The sequence below is a fragment of the Dermochelys coriacea genome, chromosome 1 (assembly GCF_009764565.3).
Source record: "Dermochelys coriacea isolate rDerCor1 chromosome 1, rDerCor1.pri.v4, whole genome shotgun sequence".
Taxonomy (NCBI): Eukaryota; Metazoa; Chordata; order Testudines; family Dermochelyidae; genus Dermochelys; species Dermochelys coriacea.
Genome location: NC_050068.2, coordinates 80,491,951 through 80,510,591, shown reverse-complemented (window position 1 = coordinate 80,510,591; position 18,641 = coordinate 80,491,951). Strand labels below are relative to the sequence as shown.

At 41.5% G+C, this 18,641-nt stretch overlaps 1 protein-coding gene and 1 long non-coding RNA gene across 4 annotated transcripts in view; one reads left to right on the top strand and one right to left on the bottom strand.

Moving 5' to 3' along the window:
- Window positions 1–975: 975 nt before the first annotated feature.
- Window positions 976–5,328, bottom strand: LOC122457971. The gene is made up of 3 exons (XR_006277767.1): window positions 5,039–5,328; window positions 1,288–4,819; window positions 976–1,072 (listed from the first exon to the last, which is right to left on the bottom strand). It is a non-coding gene; the product is annotated as an uncharacterized LOC122457971 (long non-coding RNA).
- Window positions 5,329–5,391: 63 nt separating this feature from the next.
- Window positions 5,392–18,641, top strand: part of FBXL3 (F-box and leucine rich repeat protein 3) — a 39,376-nt gene continuing 26,126 nt past the window's right edge. Inside the window, exons 1-2 of one of the 3 annotated variants that reach the window (XM_038407605.2) lie at window positions 5,392–6,167; window positions 12,159–12,525. In XM_038407605.2, coding sequence (XP_038263533.1) covers window positions 12,160–12,525 — 366 coding nt within the window. In that variant the 5' untranslated portion in view covers window positions 5,392–6,167; window position 12,159. Of the gene's footprint in view, window positions 6,168–8,529; window positions 8,548–12,158; window positions 12,526–18,641 lie in introns of those variants that run through there. The other 2 variants (XM_038407577.2, XM_038407587.2) reach the window with 2 other exon arrangements.

Below are 18,641 nucleotides of genomic sequence, written 5' to 3'. Positions count from 1 at the left end.
TTAAAAATTAAGTTTTACTCAAAACTCCCACAGTCTTCCTAAAATGTGCCAGAATGTTAAAAATAAGAACCTTATATTGCCTTTTCTGTTAGCACACGGCTCTGCACTAACACAATGGTGTTAACAAGCTGGCTGTAAACAGTGAACTGTCTTGGGGGGAAGTTGACATGTAGTCCATTTACAAGTGTGGTCTATTTAAGCTAAATGTAGTCCAGGTAGTACATGGGTACAAAATCATTTGTCTGAAATAAGGCTGGGGAGGTGTATGCAGTTCAGAAATGTACTGGGATGGAGGTTTGTTGTGCAGTTCTTTCCAAGTTCATATTAGCATGTGTACTTGCATGCAGCCAATAAAAGGCTGTATCACAAGCCCAGAGAAAGGGAAGTGCCTAGAAAATGTAAAAGGAAACCTAGTTTGATAGCATCCTGTCTGGCAAGAACTCACTTATCAATAGCTGGGATTTGAAATCCTCATTTCTTTGTTATTCTATCACTGTAGTCCCCATTTCCCTATTGTTTGTCTGTATAATCTCTGTCTGGTTTCTGTCTGCTGTATAATTAATTTTGCTGGGTGTAAACTAATTAAGGTGGTGGAATATAATTGGTTACATAATCATGTTACGATATGTTAGGATTGGTTAGTTAAATTTCAGGGAAATGATTGGTTAAGGTATAGCTAAGCAGAACTCAAGTTTTACTAAAAAAGAAAGGGAGTACTTGTGGCACCTTGGAGACTAGCAAGTTTGTTGGAGCATGGGCTTTCGTGAGCTGCGGCTCGCTTCATCGGATGCATTTGTTTCATGTTCTCTGTGTGTGTGTATATAAATCTCTCCTCTGTTTTTTCCACCAAATGCATCCGATGAAGTGAGCTGTAGCTCACGAAAGCTTATGCTCTAATAAATTTGTTAGTCTCTAAGGTGCCACAAGTACTCCTTTTCTTTTTGCGAATACAGACTAACACGGCTGCTACTCTGAAAGCCATGGGGAGGCAGTAATCCATGCAGATAGTAACAGAGCATCCTGAATTCATCCATGAATGAAGTCCTAATCCTGGGTGTTGATAGCCATAAACCTTTCCCAGATAAAAAGAAAAGGAGTACTTGTGGCACCTTAGAGACTAACAAATTTATTTGAGCATAAGCTTTCGTGAGCTACAGCTCACTTCATTGGATGCATGATGCTAGCTCACGAAAGTTTATGCTCAAATAAATGTGTTAGTCTCTAAGGTGCCACAAGTACTCCTTTTCTTTTTGCGAATACAGACTAACATGGCTGCTACTCTGAAACCTTTTCCAGATAGGTATCATATTTCAGGGAACAGCATATTTTCCAGTGCCACCTCAGGAACTGACCAACCCACTGTACTCATACATGAGCTGTTCAGTCACCATAAATTTGAATACTTCAGTGGCACGCACACTTGCCTCTGGAAGCTTGGAATAAAATCTCTTTGCCATGCAAGAACCACAAGAATTGTTATGTTCTCTAAAAAGTGGAACGTCTGAAAGGATAGAGAAGGCGTATGTACTATGCTGCAGTCACCTCCCTTTCCCGAAAGCAGTCTGTAATTTTTAAACAAAATTGTGATTTTTGACTTACCATTCTCCATATATTTCTTACACTGCAATTAATCCAGCTGTGTCCCTAGAGCTTCTACAATCTGAAGCGTTCTCACAATATACTGAAGTTCAATTTTACAAACTATAATTTTTTTGTCCTTGAAATTCCACGAAGATTTTTTTTTGTGCTCATGCACTGAATCATTTGAGAAGTACTGAGACAATAATTTTCTGTTTCATGTCAGCTTGCAGGGACCGCCATAGGCTATTGTACCTTGGCAGTTTGCACACGTTCCAGCTGAAGCTTGGGTCTCAGTATCATAACTGACTGGTCCAAGAGGAAGTTTTTCCATCATGAATTTATGCTTAAAAATTTGGACAAAGCCATGCAATATCGAGATGATTCACGGCAAGTGGAGAAGCAATCGGAAAGGCACAGGCAGGGTGCAGAGCTCCAGAACAGAACTGTAGCATTAGATCAGACACTTGTATTGTAGTTCCTGGAACAGGAATGTTGGTATACAGAGGAGGACAGAGCACAGCAGAAAGCCTTGTTTGAATGGCTGCTTTTGCTAATGGCCATTAGTGCAGGCTTCTGCTGCATCTGCACCATGGCCTGATTCCCCTCCACAGTAACATGCACCACATAACAGGAACAGGTTGGACAATTCCATAGTTGGGTGGCTCATGCAACTGCAATTTAGCAGCAGCTGGACAGAGCTCCAAGTCTACCCCAGTTTACTTGCACCCCTATAGTAACCCCTTCCCTTCCTGAATACTTCCATCCCCATGCATGCCCCTTTCCTCTTGCAGTCTGCCGTCCCACTGCACACCTCCACACTTGTGCAGTACAGCAGTACCAAATGCATGATAATCGCTGAATAAAAAGAAAGGAGAACATGTTAGGGGACATGCAAAATTAAGGGATTTTTGTGGTGGCACTATTTAATGTTTGGTTTGTGCTCTTTGTTTTATTACTCTTTGTGGTGTTGGTGTATTACAGTTGTTTCTGTGCTCTAGTGACAGCTGGTCTTGCCTGGCAATGCTCTAATATTGTTATTTTTGTAATTCAAATAAAGGCTTTTATTTTATTAAGAAAGTTTGTCATCACTACATCACATCTTATAATATGAATTCTGAATAATAAAGATAAACATGGGGTAAGGCACAACAGGCAAGTTGCATCTAAACACAATTTCTCAAAATATATATGCACATTAATCAATAATGTAAATGCACTGTTTCCCCACACATTACATTGTCATATCATCCAAAATAAAAATTCAGGACAATCAATACCTCCCCCTACTCACTCTGTACATTGACAATACAGCCCATCCCCTGACCCCATTTCATTGTGTGATGTCATAGTACCTCATTTACTGTAAACAATGCTGTAGAAAAACGTTCATAAAAGTATTATTCTCCATCTTCCATTGGCCCATCCATGTTCTCAACATGGGAGCACAGAGCACCCCTGATTTCTGTTGTTCGGGTGCATCCTGCCTCAGATGTGATAGGTGCAGTTCTGATTGAGTATACTAATTCAGCAATCCATCACTGTCATAGGTCCATTCAGTGGTAAAGGGCTCATCTTTGGCTTCATAAAGATTACAAAGGGCACAGCAAGTCACAAAAATGCAGACAGTATTGATGACAGTGGAATCCAAACAGGTTTGTAGATAACGCCAGAAGGATTTCAATCTGCCAAACTCGCATTCAATCACCATTCTACATCTGCTGAGAGTGCAATTAAATCTTCTTTTGCCAAGCTTTCTGAGATCAGGATATGGTTCCATAAGCCAAGGCAAAAGGGGTTACATTGGGGGATCCAAGCTAAAAAATTCTTAACCTAGGGTCACCAATGAGTGTGGACACACAAGCCCTGGGCTTTCAAACCCAGGGTTCATGAACTCAAATCCCAGTAACCCAGGTCTTACGCTGCAGTGTAGCGATACCCTCAATTGACCAGCATGCCAAGCCTATGAAGGAGGTGGACAGAGCGCTTCACTCTCAGGAGTCAACATCATTCTTGCTGGAATGGAATGAACAGCCAGAATGAGTCAGACCAGTGGTCCATCTAGTCAAAGCATCCCATTTTGTCAGTAGCCAACAGCAGATGCTTCAAAAGGAAAGAATAAAACAAAGCAATCATCAAGTGATACATCCCCCTGTCGTCCAGTTCCAGCATCTGGCAGTCAGAGGTGTAGGGACACCTAGTGCATGGAGCTGCATCACTGACCACGTTGGCTAATAGCCACTAATGAACCTATCCACCATAAATTTATCTAATTTTTTTAATCCAATTATAATTTTGGCCTTCACAACATCCGCTGGCAATGAGGTCCATAGGTTGACTGTGCACTGTGTGAAGAAGCACTTCCTTTTGTTTGCATTAAACCTGCTGCCTAATTTCATTGGGTGACCCTTGGTTCTTGTACTATATGAAGGGGTAAATAACACTTCCTTATTCACTTTCTCCACACCATTCATGATTTTATAGACTGCTATTATTATATCCTCCCTTGGCTGCTCTTTTCCAAACTGAATAGTCCCAATTTTTTTTCTCTCTCCTCTTATACAAGCTATTCTACACCCTTAATAATTTTTGTTGCCAATTTCTGTACCTTTTCCATTTCCATTTTTTTTAGAAGGGGTAACCAGAACAGTGTCAGTATTCAAGTATTCCCAATGCTTGCAAACATTCTTTTAGCTTTTTGACTGCTGCTGCACAGTGAGCAGATGTTTTCAGAGAACTACCCATGGTGACTCCAAGATCACTTTCTTGAGTGGTAACAGCTCATTTAGACCCCATCATTTTTTAAGTATAGTCGACATTATATTTTCCAATGTGTATTACTTTGCATTTATCAACATTGAACTTCATCTGCCATTTTTTTGCCCACTCACCCAGTTTGTGAGATCCCTTTGTAACTTTTCATCGTGTGCTTTAGACTTAACTATCTTAATTTTGTAACATTAACAAACTTTACCTTCTCACAGTTTACCCCCTTTTACTAGATCAAGCAGGAAGAGCCCAGTAGCTCAGGGTAACTGCTCCCTTCTCCCTGACTCACAACCAACAGGAGAGCTCCTAAACCTTTGCCCCAACCTGGTACTGGTAGGGTGAAAGTCCCAGGAGGGGCATGGTGGGAAAAGGGGGCAGGATTTGCTGCTGTAACCATGCCCTCTCACCACTACTTTTACTGTTTTCTTATGCTCACCTATCTGCCTGCATGCAGCTGTTTTCTCATCTTGGACTGTAAGTTCTTTAAAAAGAAAAGGAGTACCCGTGGCACCTTAGAGACTAACAAATTTATTAGAGCATAAGCTTTCGTGAGCTACAGCTCACTTCATCTGATGAAGTGAGCTGTAGCTCACGAAAGCTTATGCTCTAATAAATTTGTTAGTCTCTAAGGTGCCACCAGTACTCCTTTTCTTTTTGCGAATACAGACTAACACGGTTGCTACTCTGAAACCTGTAAGTTCTTTGAGGCAGGGCCTGTGACTTTGTTATGTTTGTACAGCACCTAGCACAATGCTGTCTTCATCTATGACTGGGCCTCCTCAGTGGCGCTACAAGACTACTGATAATAGTGCTTAATTTGGGGGTTCAAGGCAAAGTCAACTGCCGGGCAGCGAGATGCGGGGGACAGGCGGGAGAACTCCTGCAGCAAGAGTCAAAGCCACCTCGCGGCTCATTGGCGGCACCGGCAGCAGCCCACTTGTATAGTTTTAAGCTGGACCATCTTGTCTTTTTATGGTTTGTCCCCTGCCCAGTCGTAAGACAAAATGACACGTGACTTCGTCTGTGATCACAAGCAGAGACCACCACCCCTGCGGCAGGTGCAGGGCAGCACACTCTTCCAAACAGTGCCCTGAAGGGCCTCGCACGCCCCACCCCAGCGGTGGTGCGCCCTTGCCGCTCTGGCGCTCCGTCCGGTCACGTCCAGTAGATGCTGTGGGCGACGCTGTCATCAACGCCCAGGAGAGGTGGGTCCAATACGGAGAGCGAGCGCAAAGCTGCAGCATAAGCCAATCCCCCCGGGGCTCCCAGGCCCCGCTCATGGCTTCTGGCGGCCTGCAGGGCGGGACCCGCCAAGGGGTCACCGCCGGGGAGGCCACAGCTCAGCCCCTGGCCAAGCCGGCCTCCTCTGCCAAGGGACTGGGCCGTGGAAGGAGCTACTGTCCCCAGACTGGCGGCGACAGCGAGGTCAAACCGGCCAACGGCTCGCCGAGGGCCGTTGGGAGGGACCGACCCCACCCTCTCTTCGCGCCCATCGACCACCTCGCTCGCTCCTCCACAGGGCACCCCCCCCTCAAGGGGCGGGGCTTGTTGCCGGGCGCGCCCGCGAGGCCGCGCAAGGCAACCAGCCCGAGCCGCCGCCATTTTGGCTTCTGTGCGGAGCAGCTTCCGCTGCCGTGAAACAAACAAGGGGGCGGAGGGAGCGAAAGGACGGAGCCCGAGCCGCCGCCGCCGCCGCCGCCGCGGGAAGCTTGTTTGGCTGGGGGACGCTGCTTGCCAGAGCTGCTGATGTGGCGGCAGCGGAGGCGCCAGTGGGGCCCGGGCCCGGGTTAGCGTGAAACGCAGCAGGGAGCCGCCGCCAGGTGAGGGGCTGAGGGGCCGGCGATGGGAGGAGGGGTGGTGGAGCTGTCTTTTTTCCTAGCTGCCTAGAGCCAGACCTCCGCGGGGCCGGGCAGCGTGAGTCCGCACGGAGCGGAGACCCGGTGCTCGGCGCAGCGTAGCTTGGGCGGCCCCGCCCCCGGGGGCTCGCTGTCAGTCCGTCCGTGCTGCCTGCAGCCGGGGGGTTATCCGAGCCGGGGGCGCTTGGCCGCATCTAACACGCGCGTCCCGGTGATGCGCACGGCACCTGGGGGGGGCGGCCAGCCCGGCTAGAAGCGCCGTTGGGGCGGCGGAAGGGGAGTATTTTCCAAGTAATAATTGTGTGCCCGGTTGATTGTTATAAGCGCGCTGGGGCAGGGCTGCTTATTTGCAAAGCATCCCGTGCACTGATGTTGCTTCCTATTGAAGAACAGCAGTAAACTTCCCTCGCTGTACCTGTAGGTGCTCTAATGACTGCTTGGCGCGGCCCCAGGCGTTAGCACACCAGCCCTTGTTCTGTTTCAGAGGAGCAGCCGTGTTCGTCTGTATTCGCAAAAAGAAAAGGAGTATAGAATCATAGAATATCAGGGTTGGAAGGGACCCCAGAAGGTCATCTAGTCCAACCCCCTGCTCAAAGCAGGACCAAGTCCCAGTTAAATCATCCCAGCCAGGGCTTTGTCAAGCCTGACCTTAAAAACCTCTAAGGAAGGAGATTCTACCACCTCCCTAGGTAACGCATTCCAGTGTTTCACCACCCTCTTAGTGAAAAAGTTTTTCCTAATATCCAATCTAAACCTCCCCCATTGCAACTTGAATACTTGTGGCACCTCAGAGACTAACAAATTTATTAGAGCAGAAGCTTTCGTGAGCTACAGCTCACTTCATCGGATGCATTTACAAGCTTCTGCTCTAATAAATTTGTTAGTCTCTAAGGTGCCACAAGCCCTTGTTCTGTTTCTCTTCCACGCACTTTTAATGCTTCCTCCCAAAGGCAAAAAGAAAAGGAGTACTTGTGGCACCTTAGCGACTAACAAATGTATCCCAAAGGCAGGCACAACAGCCAACTCGGCATCTGGTCGGTTTGTTCATGTGAAAGAAGTAGGCTTGCATTAAAACGTTAACTATCATTGGTCGGCTTGTATTGTGTCTGTGCCTTTCTCAGCACTCAAAATGTGAACGTTAAACGTCTACTTTATTTCTCATCTGAATTAATGACTGAACTGCCTAATTGTTTTGGAGTGTGATTTGCATTGCAAGCAAGTTATTGTAGCATATGCCCAGACTTGACGTTTGGGAAAATCGCAGGTACCAAATAAACTAATCTGTATTAAGAAATCTCTTGAGAAAATATCTTGATGAATCAGATAAGCAGAAAAGTATTAAGTGAAGCTAAATCTCTTCTGTCGTGGCACTTTGTTATGGCTGGTTTTACACTATATATCTTTTTCGGCCAAGTTCATTACAGGCTATGATTTGAAAAGAACTTGTCAGTAACATATTGTGTCCTAGGCAAGCTGGAGCGTATTATTAGTAGGGGTTTGTTTGGTACTTTACGCATATGGAAAATGTTCATCTGTTAATGTCTGCTCAAATGATGACACCCATGTTGTGATTTTTTTTTTTTCATCGTGAAAATGTTGTCTGCTGTGTCCAGTGTTGCCTTTCACTGTTTGCTGTTGTCTGTAATTGTTTTGGGATTCAGTGTGGTGGAATGTTTTTGGTATTTCAGAAGCACAAGGCCAAGTTTGGTTAATTACCTGACTGAATTTATTTATTTATTTTTTTTCCTTAAATTTGGTCTGCGGGAAGAATGGCCTCATTTTCCCTAATGGCATCCACTTTGGATCTTTTCTGTGGACAAATGAAACTTAAAAAAACTTTTTTTTTTTAATTTATTGTTGGAACTGGTCTCAATATTGCAGCCTGCACTTTAAGATATCAGGATTTTTTTAATCATGTATAAAATGAAAATTGTATCTGTTCCTACATTCTGTTGCAAAAAAATATGCTTTTAGTGAACTGTGTGCTCAAGTGCAAAAAGTTCCCTAATGTAATACTTTTTAAGTCTAATTAGGATTACTGTCTATGTTCAGTTCTGTGTGCACCATAGATTTCAGTAATTGAGTGTTATCAGAATTTAATTTTGTTTCTTTTTGTCACTCCTGTCTGTGGCAGATAGATTCATAGATACGAAGGTCAGAAGGGACCATTATGATCATCTAGTCTGACCTCCTGCACAACGCAGGCCACAGAATCTCACCCACCCACTCCTGCGATAAACCTCACCTATGTCTGAGCTATTGAAGTTCTCAAATCGTGGTTTAAAGACTTCAAGGAACAGAGAATCTTCCAGCAAGTGACCTGTGCCCCATGCTACAGAGGAAGGTGAAAAACCTCCAGGGCTTCTTCCAATCTGCTCTGGAGGAAAACTCCTTCCTGACTGCAAATATGGCAATCAGCTAAACCCTGAGCATATGAGCAAGATTCACCAGCCAGATACCCAGGAAAGAAATTTCTGTAATAACTCATATCCTATCCCATCACAGGCCATTGGGCCTATTTACCATGAATATTTAAAGATCAATTTAATTACCAAAATCATATTATCCCATCATACCATCTCCTCCATAAACTTATTGAGTTTAATCTTAAAGCCAGATAGGTCTTTTGCCCCCACTGCTTCCCTTGGAAGGCTATTCCAAAACTTCACTCCTCTGATGGTTAGCAACCTTTGTCTAATTTCAAGTCTAAACTTCCCAATGACCAGTTTATATCCATTTGTTCTTGTGTCCACAGTGGTACTGAGCTTAAATAATTCCTCTCCCTCTCCGGTATTTATCCCTCTGATATATTTAGGGAGAGCAATCATATCTCCCCTCAACCTTCTTTTAGTTAGGCTAAACAAGCCAAGCTCCTTGAGTCTCCTTTCATAAGACAGGTTTTCCATTCCTTGGATCATCCTAGTAGCCCTTCTTTGTACCTGTTCCAGTTTGAATTCATCCTTTTTAAACATGGGAGACCAGAACTACACATAGTATTCCAGGTGAGGTCTCACCAGTGCCTTGTATAACGGTACTAAAACCTCCTTAACTCTACTGGAAATACCTCACCTGATGCATCCCAAGACCGCATTAGCTTTTTTCACGGCCAGATCACATGGGCGGCTCATAGTCATCCTATGATCAAACAATACTCCAAGGTCCTTCTCCTCCTCCGTTACTTCTAATTGATGTGTCCCCAGTTTATAACTAAAATTCTTGTTATTAATCCCTAAATGCATAACCTTACACTTCTTACTATTAAATTTCATCCTATTACTATTACTCCAGTTTACAAGGTCATCCAAATCTTCCTGTATGATTTCCCGGTCCTTCTCTAAATTGGCAATACCTCCCAGCTTTGTATCATCCGTAGACTTTGTTAGCACACTCCCACTTTTTGTGCCGAGGTCAGTAATAAAAAGATTAAATAAGATTGGTCCCCAAACTGATCCCTGAGGAACTCCACTGGTAATCTCTTTCCAGCCTGGCAGTTCACCTTTCAGTAGGACCCGCTGTAGTCTCCCTGTTAACCAGTTCCTTATCCACCTTTCAATTTTCATATTGATCCCCATCTTTTCCAATTTAGCTAATAATTCCCCGTGTGGCACGCTATCAAATGCCTTACTGAAATCTAGGTAAATTCCTTTGTCTAAAATATCTGTTACTTTCTCAAAGAAGGAGATCAGGTTGGTTTGGTATGATGTACCTTTTGTAAAACCATGTTGTATTTTGTCCCATTTACCATTGACTTCAATGTCCTTAACTAATTTCTCCTTCAAAATTTTTTCCAGGACCTTGCATACTACAGATGTCAAACTAACAGGCCTATAGTTACCCGGATCACGTTTTTTTTTTTTCCCTTTCTTAAAAATTGGAGAATTGCTAACATAATTCCTATCATGCGGTACAACCCCTGAGTTTACAGATTCATTAAAAATTCTTGCTAATGGGCTTGCAATTTCTTGTGCCAATTCCTTTAATATTCTTGGATGAAGATTATCTGGGCCCCTCGATTTAGTCCCATTAAGCTGTTTGAGTTTCACTTCTACCTCAGATATGGTAATATCTACCTCCATATCCTCATTCCCATTTGCGTGCTACCATTATTCCTAAGATCCTCTTTAGCCTTATTAAAGACTGAGGCAAAGTATTTGTTCAGATATTGGGCCATGACTAGATTATCCTTGACCTCCACTCCATTCTCAGCGTTTAGCGGTCCTTCTTCTTCTTTATATGGCAATAGAACCTTTTACTATTGGTTTTAATTCCCTTTGCAAGGTCTAACTCTACTTGACTTTTAGCCTGTCTCACTTTATCCCTACATGTTCTCACCTCAATAAGGTAGCTTTCCTTGCTGATCTCGACCATCTTTCACTCCCTGTATGCTTTCTGCTTTTTCTTAATCGCCTCTCCTGAGATGCTTGGTCTACAACTCCTGCCTATGAAATTTTTCTTCTTTCTTGGGATGCAGGCTTCCCGATAGCTTCTGTAGCTTTGATTTAAAGTAATCCCAGGCCTCCTCTGCCTTTAGATCCATAAGTTCTTCAGTCCAGTCCACTTCCCTAACTAATTTCTCTAATTTTTGAAAGTCAGCCCTTTTGAAATCAAAAACCCTAATTGCAGATTTATTTTTGTTAATCCTTCCATTCAGTTTGAACTGAATTAGCTCATGATCATTTGATCCAAGATTGTCCCCTACGACCATTTCTTCTATGAGGTCCTTACTACTCACCAAAACCAAATCTAAAATGGCATCCCCTCTAGTCGATTCAGCAACTACTTGATGAAGGAATCCATCAGCTATTGCATCTAGGAAAATCTGAGCCCTATTATTATTACTAGCACTCGTCCTCCAGTCTATATCTGGGAAGTTAAAGTCTCCCATGATCACGCAGTTTCCATTAGTATTTACTTTATTAAAGACATTAAAGAGGGCTGTATCCATATCCAAATTAGATCCTGGCTGTCTATAGCACACCCTAAGCACTATCGTAGGAGAGGCTCTACTAGTTATCTTCCTCAATGTAATTTTTGCCCACACGGACTCTGTCTTATCCATTGCATCGCTTCTTATTTCTTTACATTCTACCTCATCATTGATATACAATGCTACTCTACTTTACCTTTATTTCTGTCTTTCCTAAACAGCACATACCCTTTAATACCTGTAGTCCAGTCATGACTACTATTCCACCATGTTTCTGTTATCCCTATAATATCTGGTTTCACTTCCTGCACCGGTAGCTCTAGTTCCTCCATTTTGTTACCTAGGCTCCTCACATTGGTGTATTAGTTCCAATGGACCTGGAACTAAAACTTTTTTCACCCTAAAATGTGATGGTCAAATCAGGATTGAGACTCATTGATGTGGGAGGGGAAGTGTAATAGCAAGAGCAATAGCTCTTGCTGATAAAGTGTCTCTTATAGGGTCTGAGGAAGAGTGCACACACAATGTCTTCATACTAGTAGTAAGACAGGAAGTGCAACTGACCATTCACAAAATAGTGAAATTGGCTATCAAACCCAGAATCAAACAATCTGAAAAGAGTTTTTTCTCTCATCTTTTGGTTACATTAATCTTAAATTTTACTTGTAACAGTGGAAGGTACAATGCTTTCATATATTAATATGTTAACTTCATAAGATAATGTCCAAGGTGACTTCTTTTCCAGACTTGCAAAAAAACACCAATGGGTAGCATAGAAATAAGCTGTCATAGGGCTGATAGCTCTTATTTAAAAAAAAAAAATTCAGTTTCACCTTAGCATTTTCCACATCTTTCAGTTTTGATTTGATGTTGATGTAGCAAGAGGAAACTATTCTCTTGTGAAAATTCTATCCTGTGATGTGTATTTTCATGGTGCCTGGGACCAGGACCCCTTTGTGCTGTAAGTACTTCATGTCTTTATATTCTGTGGCTGTATGGAGAGTAATACATTTTTCTTATTTTGATAGAATGAAACGAGGAAGGAAAAATAGTGAGGCCAACATTAGTTCATCAGAGGAGGAGATTGGAGGAGAATTTAAGAAACAGAAGATTACAGATGAAGAATCCACTGAAATCTCTCTGAGTACTGATTGGGGTAACCTCCTTCCAGACATTATTCTGCAGGTGTTTCAGTACTTGCCTCTTCTTGATCGTGCTCATGCATCACAAGTCTGCCGAAGATGGAATCAGGTGTTTCATATGCCTGATCTCTGGAGATGTTTTGAGTTTGAACTGAATCAACCAGCTACATCTTATTTGAGGGCTACGCATCCTGAGCTTATCAATCAAATTATTAAAAGGCATTCCAATCATCTACAGTATGTTAGCTTCAAGGTAACATCTTTTACGTTCTTATGTTTGAAAATGAGTAATTAAAAAAATTGATTTGCATTTCAAATAAGGTTTTGAAACTGAACAAGTTTACTGCAGTTCTGTTAAATTTAAACAATTCTTAAAACTCCTTTTTATTTGTATATGACATGGCTGAAGATAACAAAATAGTATTTATTGAATACTCCAAGATAGCTTTCACAGTCTTGATAGCTTTCATAGTTATCTGGATAAATTTCATAGTATAGGTTGTAAGAGATCTCACTTATCCAAGGAGCAATAATTGGAGAGAGAGAGGAAAAAAAAAAAAAACCCCCCGTAGAATTATTGATTAAATGAACAATGACTATACATATTTGTGAACAAAGCATTTTAACATAATGACGTGTTTCCTATTTCTCTTAGAAAAACAGTTTCCATTTTAAAAGCCTGTAAGGGAAAAGTTAAAAGACCATCCTAATCATGAGTATTGTTAGTATAAAGTGATATGAGTAGTTGTGATTTTTATGTATCTGTTCTACAAGGAAACATTCTGAAGAAAGGAAGGAACTTAATGAGTGGAAAGGGATTAATAACAAAGTACATACTGACTTTTCAAATTAAAGGTGTAGTAGTATTACAGGGAGGAGGTTATTTGTTGTGGAGAATTGACAAGGCGTGGTTAGTGGATTTTTCAGAATATGTGTCTCTCATTTTTCCCCCTTATTTTCTGGCCTGCGGCCACAGAAAATCAGACTTGGGTTCCTGCATATAGTGTTTCTTCTGAGACCTAGCCCAAGCAGGAAGTGCTGTGGACAGTAGCAGAGATATTGACCTGTTGAGGTGCATGACTAGATGAACAGAGAAAGGAAGAAGCATATGACAGAGCATGAAAAGGAGGATGGCTGAAACAGAAAGAAAAATGCATACAGAAGGGAAAATGAGAATGGAAAAAGGAAGACTGAAATGGGTGATGTAGCAGTAAAATGCAAAAATGAGTGGGAAAGTGGCAGAAAAGGTGTCAAGAATGAAATATAAAAGGAAGGAGAAGACCTGGAAATTAGAGAGGTGAATCCAAAAACAGAGAAATTACTTAGGACTAGTTGACACTGAAACCTTATATTATCATGGCTAAGTCTGAGAGGTGTGAAAAATCCACCTCCCTGAGACATAGCAATGTTGACCAAAATCCCACTGGGTCAACGGAAGAATTCTTCTGTCAGACTAGCCACCGTTCTTAGGGCGGTGGATTAACTACAGCTATGGGAGAATCCCCTGCTGTTGCTGTAGTGAGTGTATACACGGCAGCATTACAGCAGTGCCACTGTAGGTTATGTCTACACTATGACTTTTGTTGGTGTAACTTTTTATGTTTTTCAGGGTGAGAAAAAACACCCTGGTGAGCACCATAAGTTACACCAACAGAAGTGCTGGTGTGAACAGTGCTATGTCGACGGGACAGCTTCTCCTGCCAACATATCTCCTTGAGCAGCGGTAGCTGTTTTTATTATGTCGATGGGAGAGCTCTCTCCTGTCAGCATAGAGCAGCTAAATGAGCGATCTCACAGTGGCGCAGCTTCAGCAATACAGCTGTGCTGCTGTAAGCTTGCTAGTGTAGATGTGGCCTAAGAGTGCAGCCTTAGTCTTAGAATGGAGATAGTATCTACTCAAAAGACTAGCTGGATTGGTAGCCACAAGAAACTCAAATCTTTTGCCTAAAATTTTGGCACATTTCTCTTCCCCAATCCTATTCAAAAGGGCATGTGTTTGTGTGTAGTTTGCTCCTCCTTCTGTCTACACAAATTAAATTAAAAACGTGGTGCTGAGTATATTTTGATCTAGATTAGGGTAGTAACCAAAACATCCAAACACCCAACTCGGCTCAGTTCAATATTTGCAGTTTCTGCTGTGATACATGAATCGGAACGTAGCACGGTTCCAAGTCAAAATTGTGATGTATTGGCAGAGTACCAGGAGGAAACTTGCTCTGTCTTTGGCTATGTATCCCTGCTCTTAGCCTGTATAACAAATTTATCACTACATATTTGCTCTGAAGTTCATCACCAAAAGGACAGTTAACAGCCACTTGTATTTGAGTTTAATGTAAATGTGGAAAAATAAAGGCCAGTGTTTTAACTTGTGCTGCTAATGTATTCCCAGATTATGATTTTACCTCTTGAGAGCCCAAGCTCTGAATCCATGGGAGATGCTGTTTTTCTTGCCTGCCTGCATTCCTTCTAAATAAGGCTAAGGAGACTTAAGGAAGACTAGTTAGCCACACACACTGTACCTGTTGGACTGTGTGTGTGGCTGTGCCTGAGGTAAAGACCACTAATAGTCAAACAGTGACTGCAGAAGGGTCATCTGAGTGATATTCCAAAAAACAAAAATGTGAGATTAGTTGGAAAACTAGACAACTGGTGATTGGAGTAGTTGCATTTTCAACAGACTTTTTTGAAAAAAAAATTAATAATAATAATAAAAAAAGTAGGCAATTCCTGCTTAGTTTTCTGTTGTGTATCAATCTCGTCTGGCAACCCCTGGCTATATCTATCCTAGGCATCTCCGATTCAGAGGTCGCCCAGCAGTCATGCTGAGTTAAAGAGCTCAAATTTCTTGAAATTGACTAATTTTTAAAAAGTACTGTATGTGATATACAACCTTTTAAATAGCACATGCTCATCTTATTAAAATATTCCGATAAAAAGCTAGTAAGAGCCTTTTTTGCTTCTCTAGCTATTTTTGCAAGGTTATTGTATTGAACTGAATAACACTACCAAAAAGTATTCAGGCCTGTCTCTTCTTCCCCCTTCCCTCTGTTTACATGCTGCTGTGCTATCTGGTTAAATATCAGTTTTATGGTTACTGGTAAACACTTCTTGTATGGTCTAGGAAAGACCATATACAGGAGTTCTTCCGAGAGTCGTGTATTGGGCATTAGCATCCTCGCAGGAAGTGCCGTTAACTATCAGCAAAAATAAAGTAGTTTATTTTTCTCTCTAACTTTAACTTTAGAAGGTACAAAGTCTTCAGACAAAAACGTGAGGTTTCAAATGGACTGTATCCATTTAAGCCAAAGGTGGAGGTGGTTGTTAATGTTTAGAAATACAGATTAAGATCTCAACTCTTTTTCACTACTGTCTTAAACCAGATTTGCTGTTTAGTATTCTTTTACCTTCAAATATCTGAACTAATCCTGCGTTCATCTCATTTGGGTTCCCAATTTTGTTTTGATGAACTACTGAATGTATTGTAAAGAAAAAGCAGTAATAAAAATACCCATAAATTTAACAAGAAATGATCACCTAGTGGGACCTGTCAATCCCTATCCCTGCCTTCACTTCATAAGTCTATTTTAAGGGTGATTTAAACAGGGGAACTGGGGAAAACGCAACATGGCCTGGAGTCCCTTCACTTTCCCCCTTCTAAATTGATTTCTTTGTGCTTAGAACCCTTCTACCAACTTTTTTTTAAATCTAAACTTCTACTGTGGCAATTGGCAGGTTATTTTTTGTCCAGCTGTATGGCTGGAAGCTACCTGGGCCAGTGAGAAGTACCTGCTTCTCTTTATCCAAGACCATAGTCTCTGTAGAAGTACCTTATTCCATTTCCCTCTCACTCTGCCTTTTGGATGCACCATGTCTCACATCACTCTTCATGGAGCAGCTGCATCCCATACAGGACAGACTTGCAACAACCAGTACATCCTCATGTCGATATGCAAGCAAGTTGCATACAGTAACTTCAAGTGTAGTGCTGGTCCAAAAAGTGACATGGTAAAAACAGTACCATCTTCTCAACAGAACTGCTTCTGTGTGTACTTGTTTGTTTTTCGTTGACTAAAAATGGGTTGGGCAATAATTTAGTCAATTGATCAATCAGACATTCTGATCAGATATTTTAAAGCACTACCTTATTTGAACAGTAACAAAAAGGAGTAAGACTTTGTGGTCTCCAATGGATGTAGCCTTAAATACTTAAGCCGAGTTACCAAAAAAAAAGTTACTTAATTGAGTTATTTTAAATCAGAAAAATGCAAAACAGTGAAATCAAGTTCTAAAAAAATTCAAGAATAATTACCTGTTACAATATTGCATTAGCATTTACATGTGAATATTAGTCTTACTGAACAGTTACAAAAGAGGAAAAATGAAATAAAACAAAGACAGCAACTATAACATTTTTTAAATGTACTTATGCTAGGTAAGGAGCAGGCCAACTCTCCAAGCATCTTGCTTCTATTTTCTTTATTGGCTCCCACTGCTTCATCTGTATTCCTGTCGTCATCAAATTCATCAGTCTCCTTCCTCTTCATCTAATGAATATTGAGTTGACTCCACATGTGCCATTTTCTTCTTGTGATACACAGTCACCAGTTTCCCCACAGTGGAGGACTTTTGTCTGCTTCTGGCTTTTGAATGGATGATTCTCAAGGATAACTCTTGTTATGCACATGCAGTAGTACATGAAAAAGTTAAAATTTTCTCCCATTGTAGCTAGAATACAGGGAGGACTCGGCCCTTTCCACTATGATGAGGCAAATTGTTTTGATTCAACTGCTGGGATTGTACTCCATATTGTTCTACAACTGAATAGGCTTCTTGTTTTATAACTTTCTAGATCCATCAAAGTTGTTTGTTTTGTATGTTTAAAATTTGCAACAGCCACTCTGAGGTTACAAGCTGGATCAGATTCATCATCAGAAAGGTCTTGGCCCTGGAAGCATCAAGAAGGTAGGCAGCAACATATGCAGGACTGATCACTTGATTTCCCCCTCCCCCATGATGATATTTTTGTCTGTCTATTTTTCTTCCACTTCTGTAAGTGGACAGCATTCAGAATTTTTGCAGATATATTTTATTTTTAATGTTCAGGAACTTGTTCTTGGTATTAAAACAGAGTAGAACTACCATTTTCCGTATTCTGAAAGGATTGAGCTACAGGTTCAAGCAGTGAAATGAATTTTTTTTTCAAAAAACATTGTCATAAAGAATGTCGGTGCAAATTACTTTTGGGGCAACACTGAGCCGCTCCTTCAACAGCAACTGCATGAAGAGCCGCCTTGAATATTTGGAGGCCTTTGAAACATTTAATTAAGATGTCCATTGAGTATGGCCAGGCTTACTCAGTGTGGACAAAAATGAGTGCAGTATTAAATGATGAAAAATGGCTGCTGATATCGGTTTTTGAAAAACTTGAAAATGCCGTTCACTTTTACACAAGTGATAAACTTGTTACATCTCAACAATCGCCTGTGAAGAGCTGCATTGTATGGGCAGCACATCCGTAACACAAGTAGATATTGATTTATCAAAAAAGCTCAAGCACCTTTCTTAGCCATGTTGTCTGTCACAACCAAAATAACTTTCCATTGACTCAACTGGTTGTTTTTAAACTTGTCAGCAATACGTTGGGCTGAGTCATGTGGTGATGCTCAGTTATGCATTGGAATCAGGTTGTGGAGTTGTTACCAGGAAGTTAGTGACACCTTTATCATGAATATTTCTCCATCCAGTAAACAATAGAGACCCATGAGGAATTTGTGCAATAACACCACCAACTCTTTTTCATTTCATCCACTTCAGCATTCAGAAGACTTCCTTGTTTCCAATGTGATACTTTGTAAATTGGATGCAACTTACGAAAAAATGCATGCATTTAATGGTGAATGAAATGATGTATTGTTGGCATAAATACCTCTAACAAACTTAGCTATGTTTGGGGTTTTTTTTTCCTAGGCCTGGGACATTCAATCGAAAAACCTCTTAATACCAATTTAATGTGCATCTGGAGACTTTCCAGGAGTAGAAGTTTTCAGTGCTGAAGCAGATAGGGTAGCTATCTACTAGCTATAGAGTAAACTCTTGTTAGAAGATGAAAAAATAGAATTAGTTTCACTTTCATTAGAGATACAAAGTGGGTGAGGCAATATTGTTTATTGGACCAACTTCTGTTGGTGAAAGATACAAGCTTTCGACTTTACACAGAGCTCTTCTTCAGGTCAGGGAAACATACTCAGGCCTGGTCCACACTACACCGCTAGGTCAATATAAGGCAACTTTTATGTCAATTCAGTTATGTCAGTGTACACACTATAGCCTTGTCCCACTGATGTAAGTGCCCCACTACATTGATGTAAT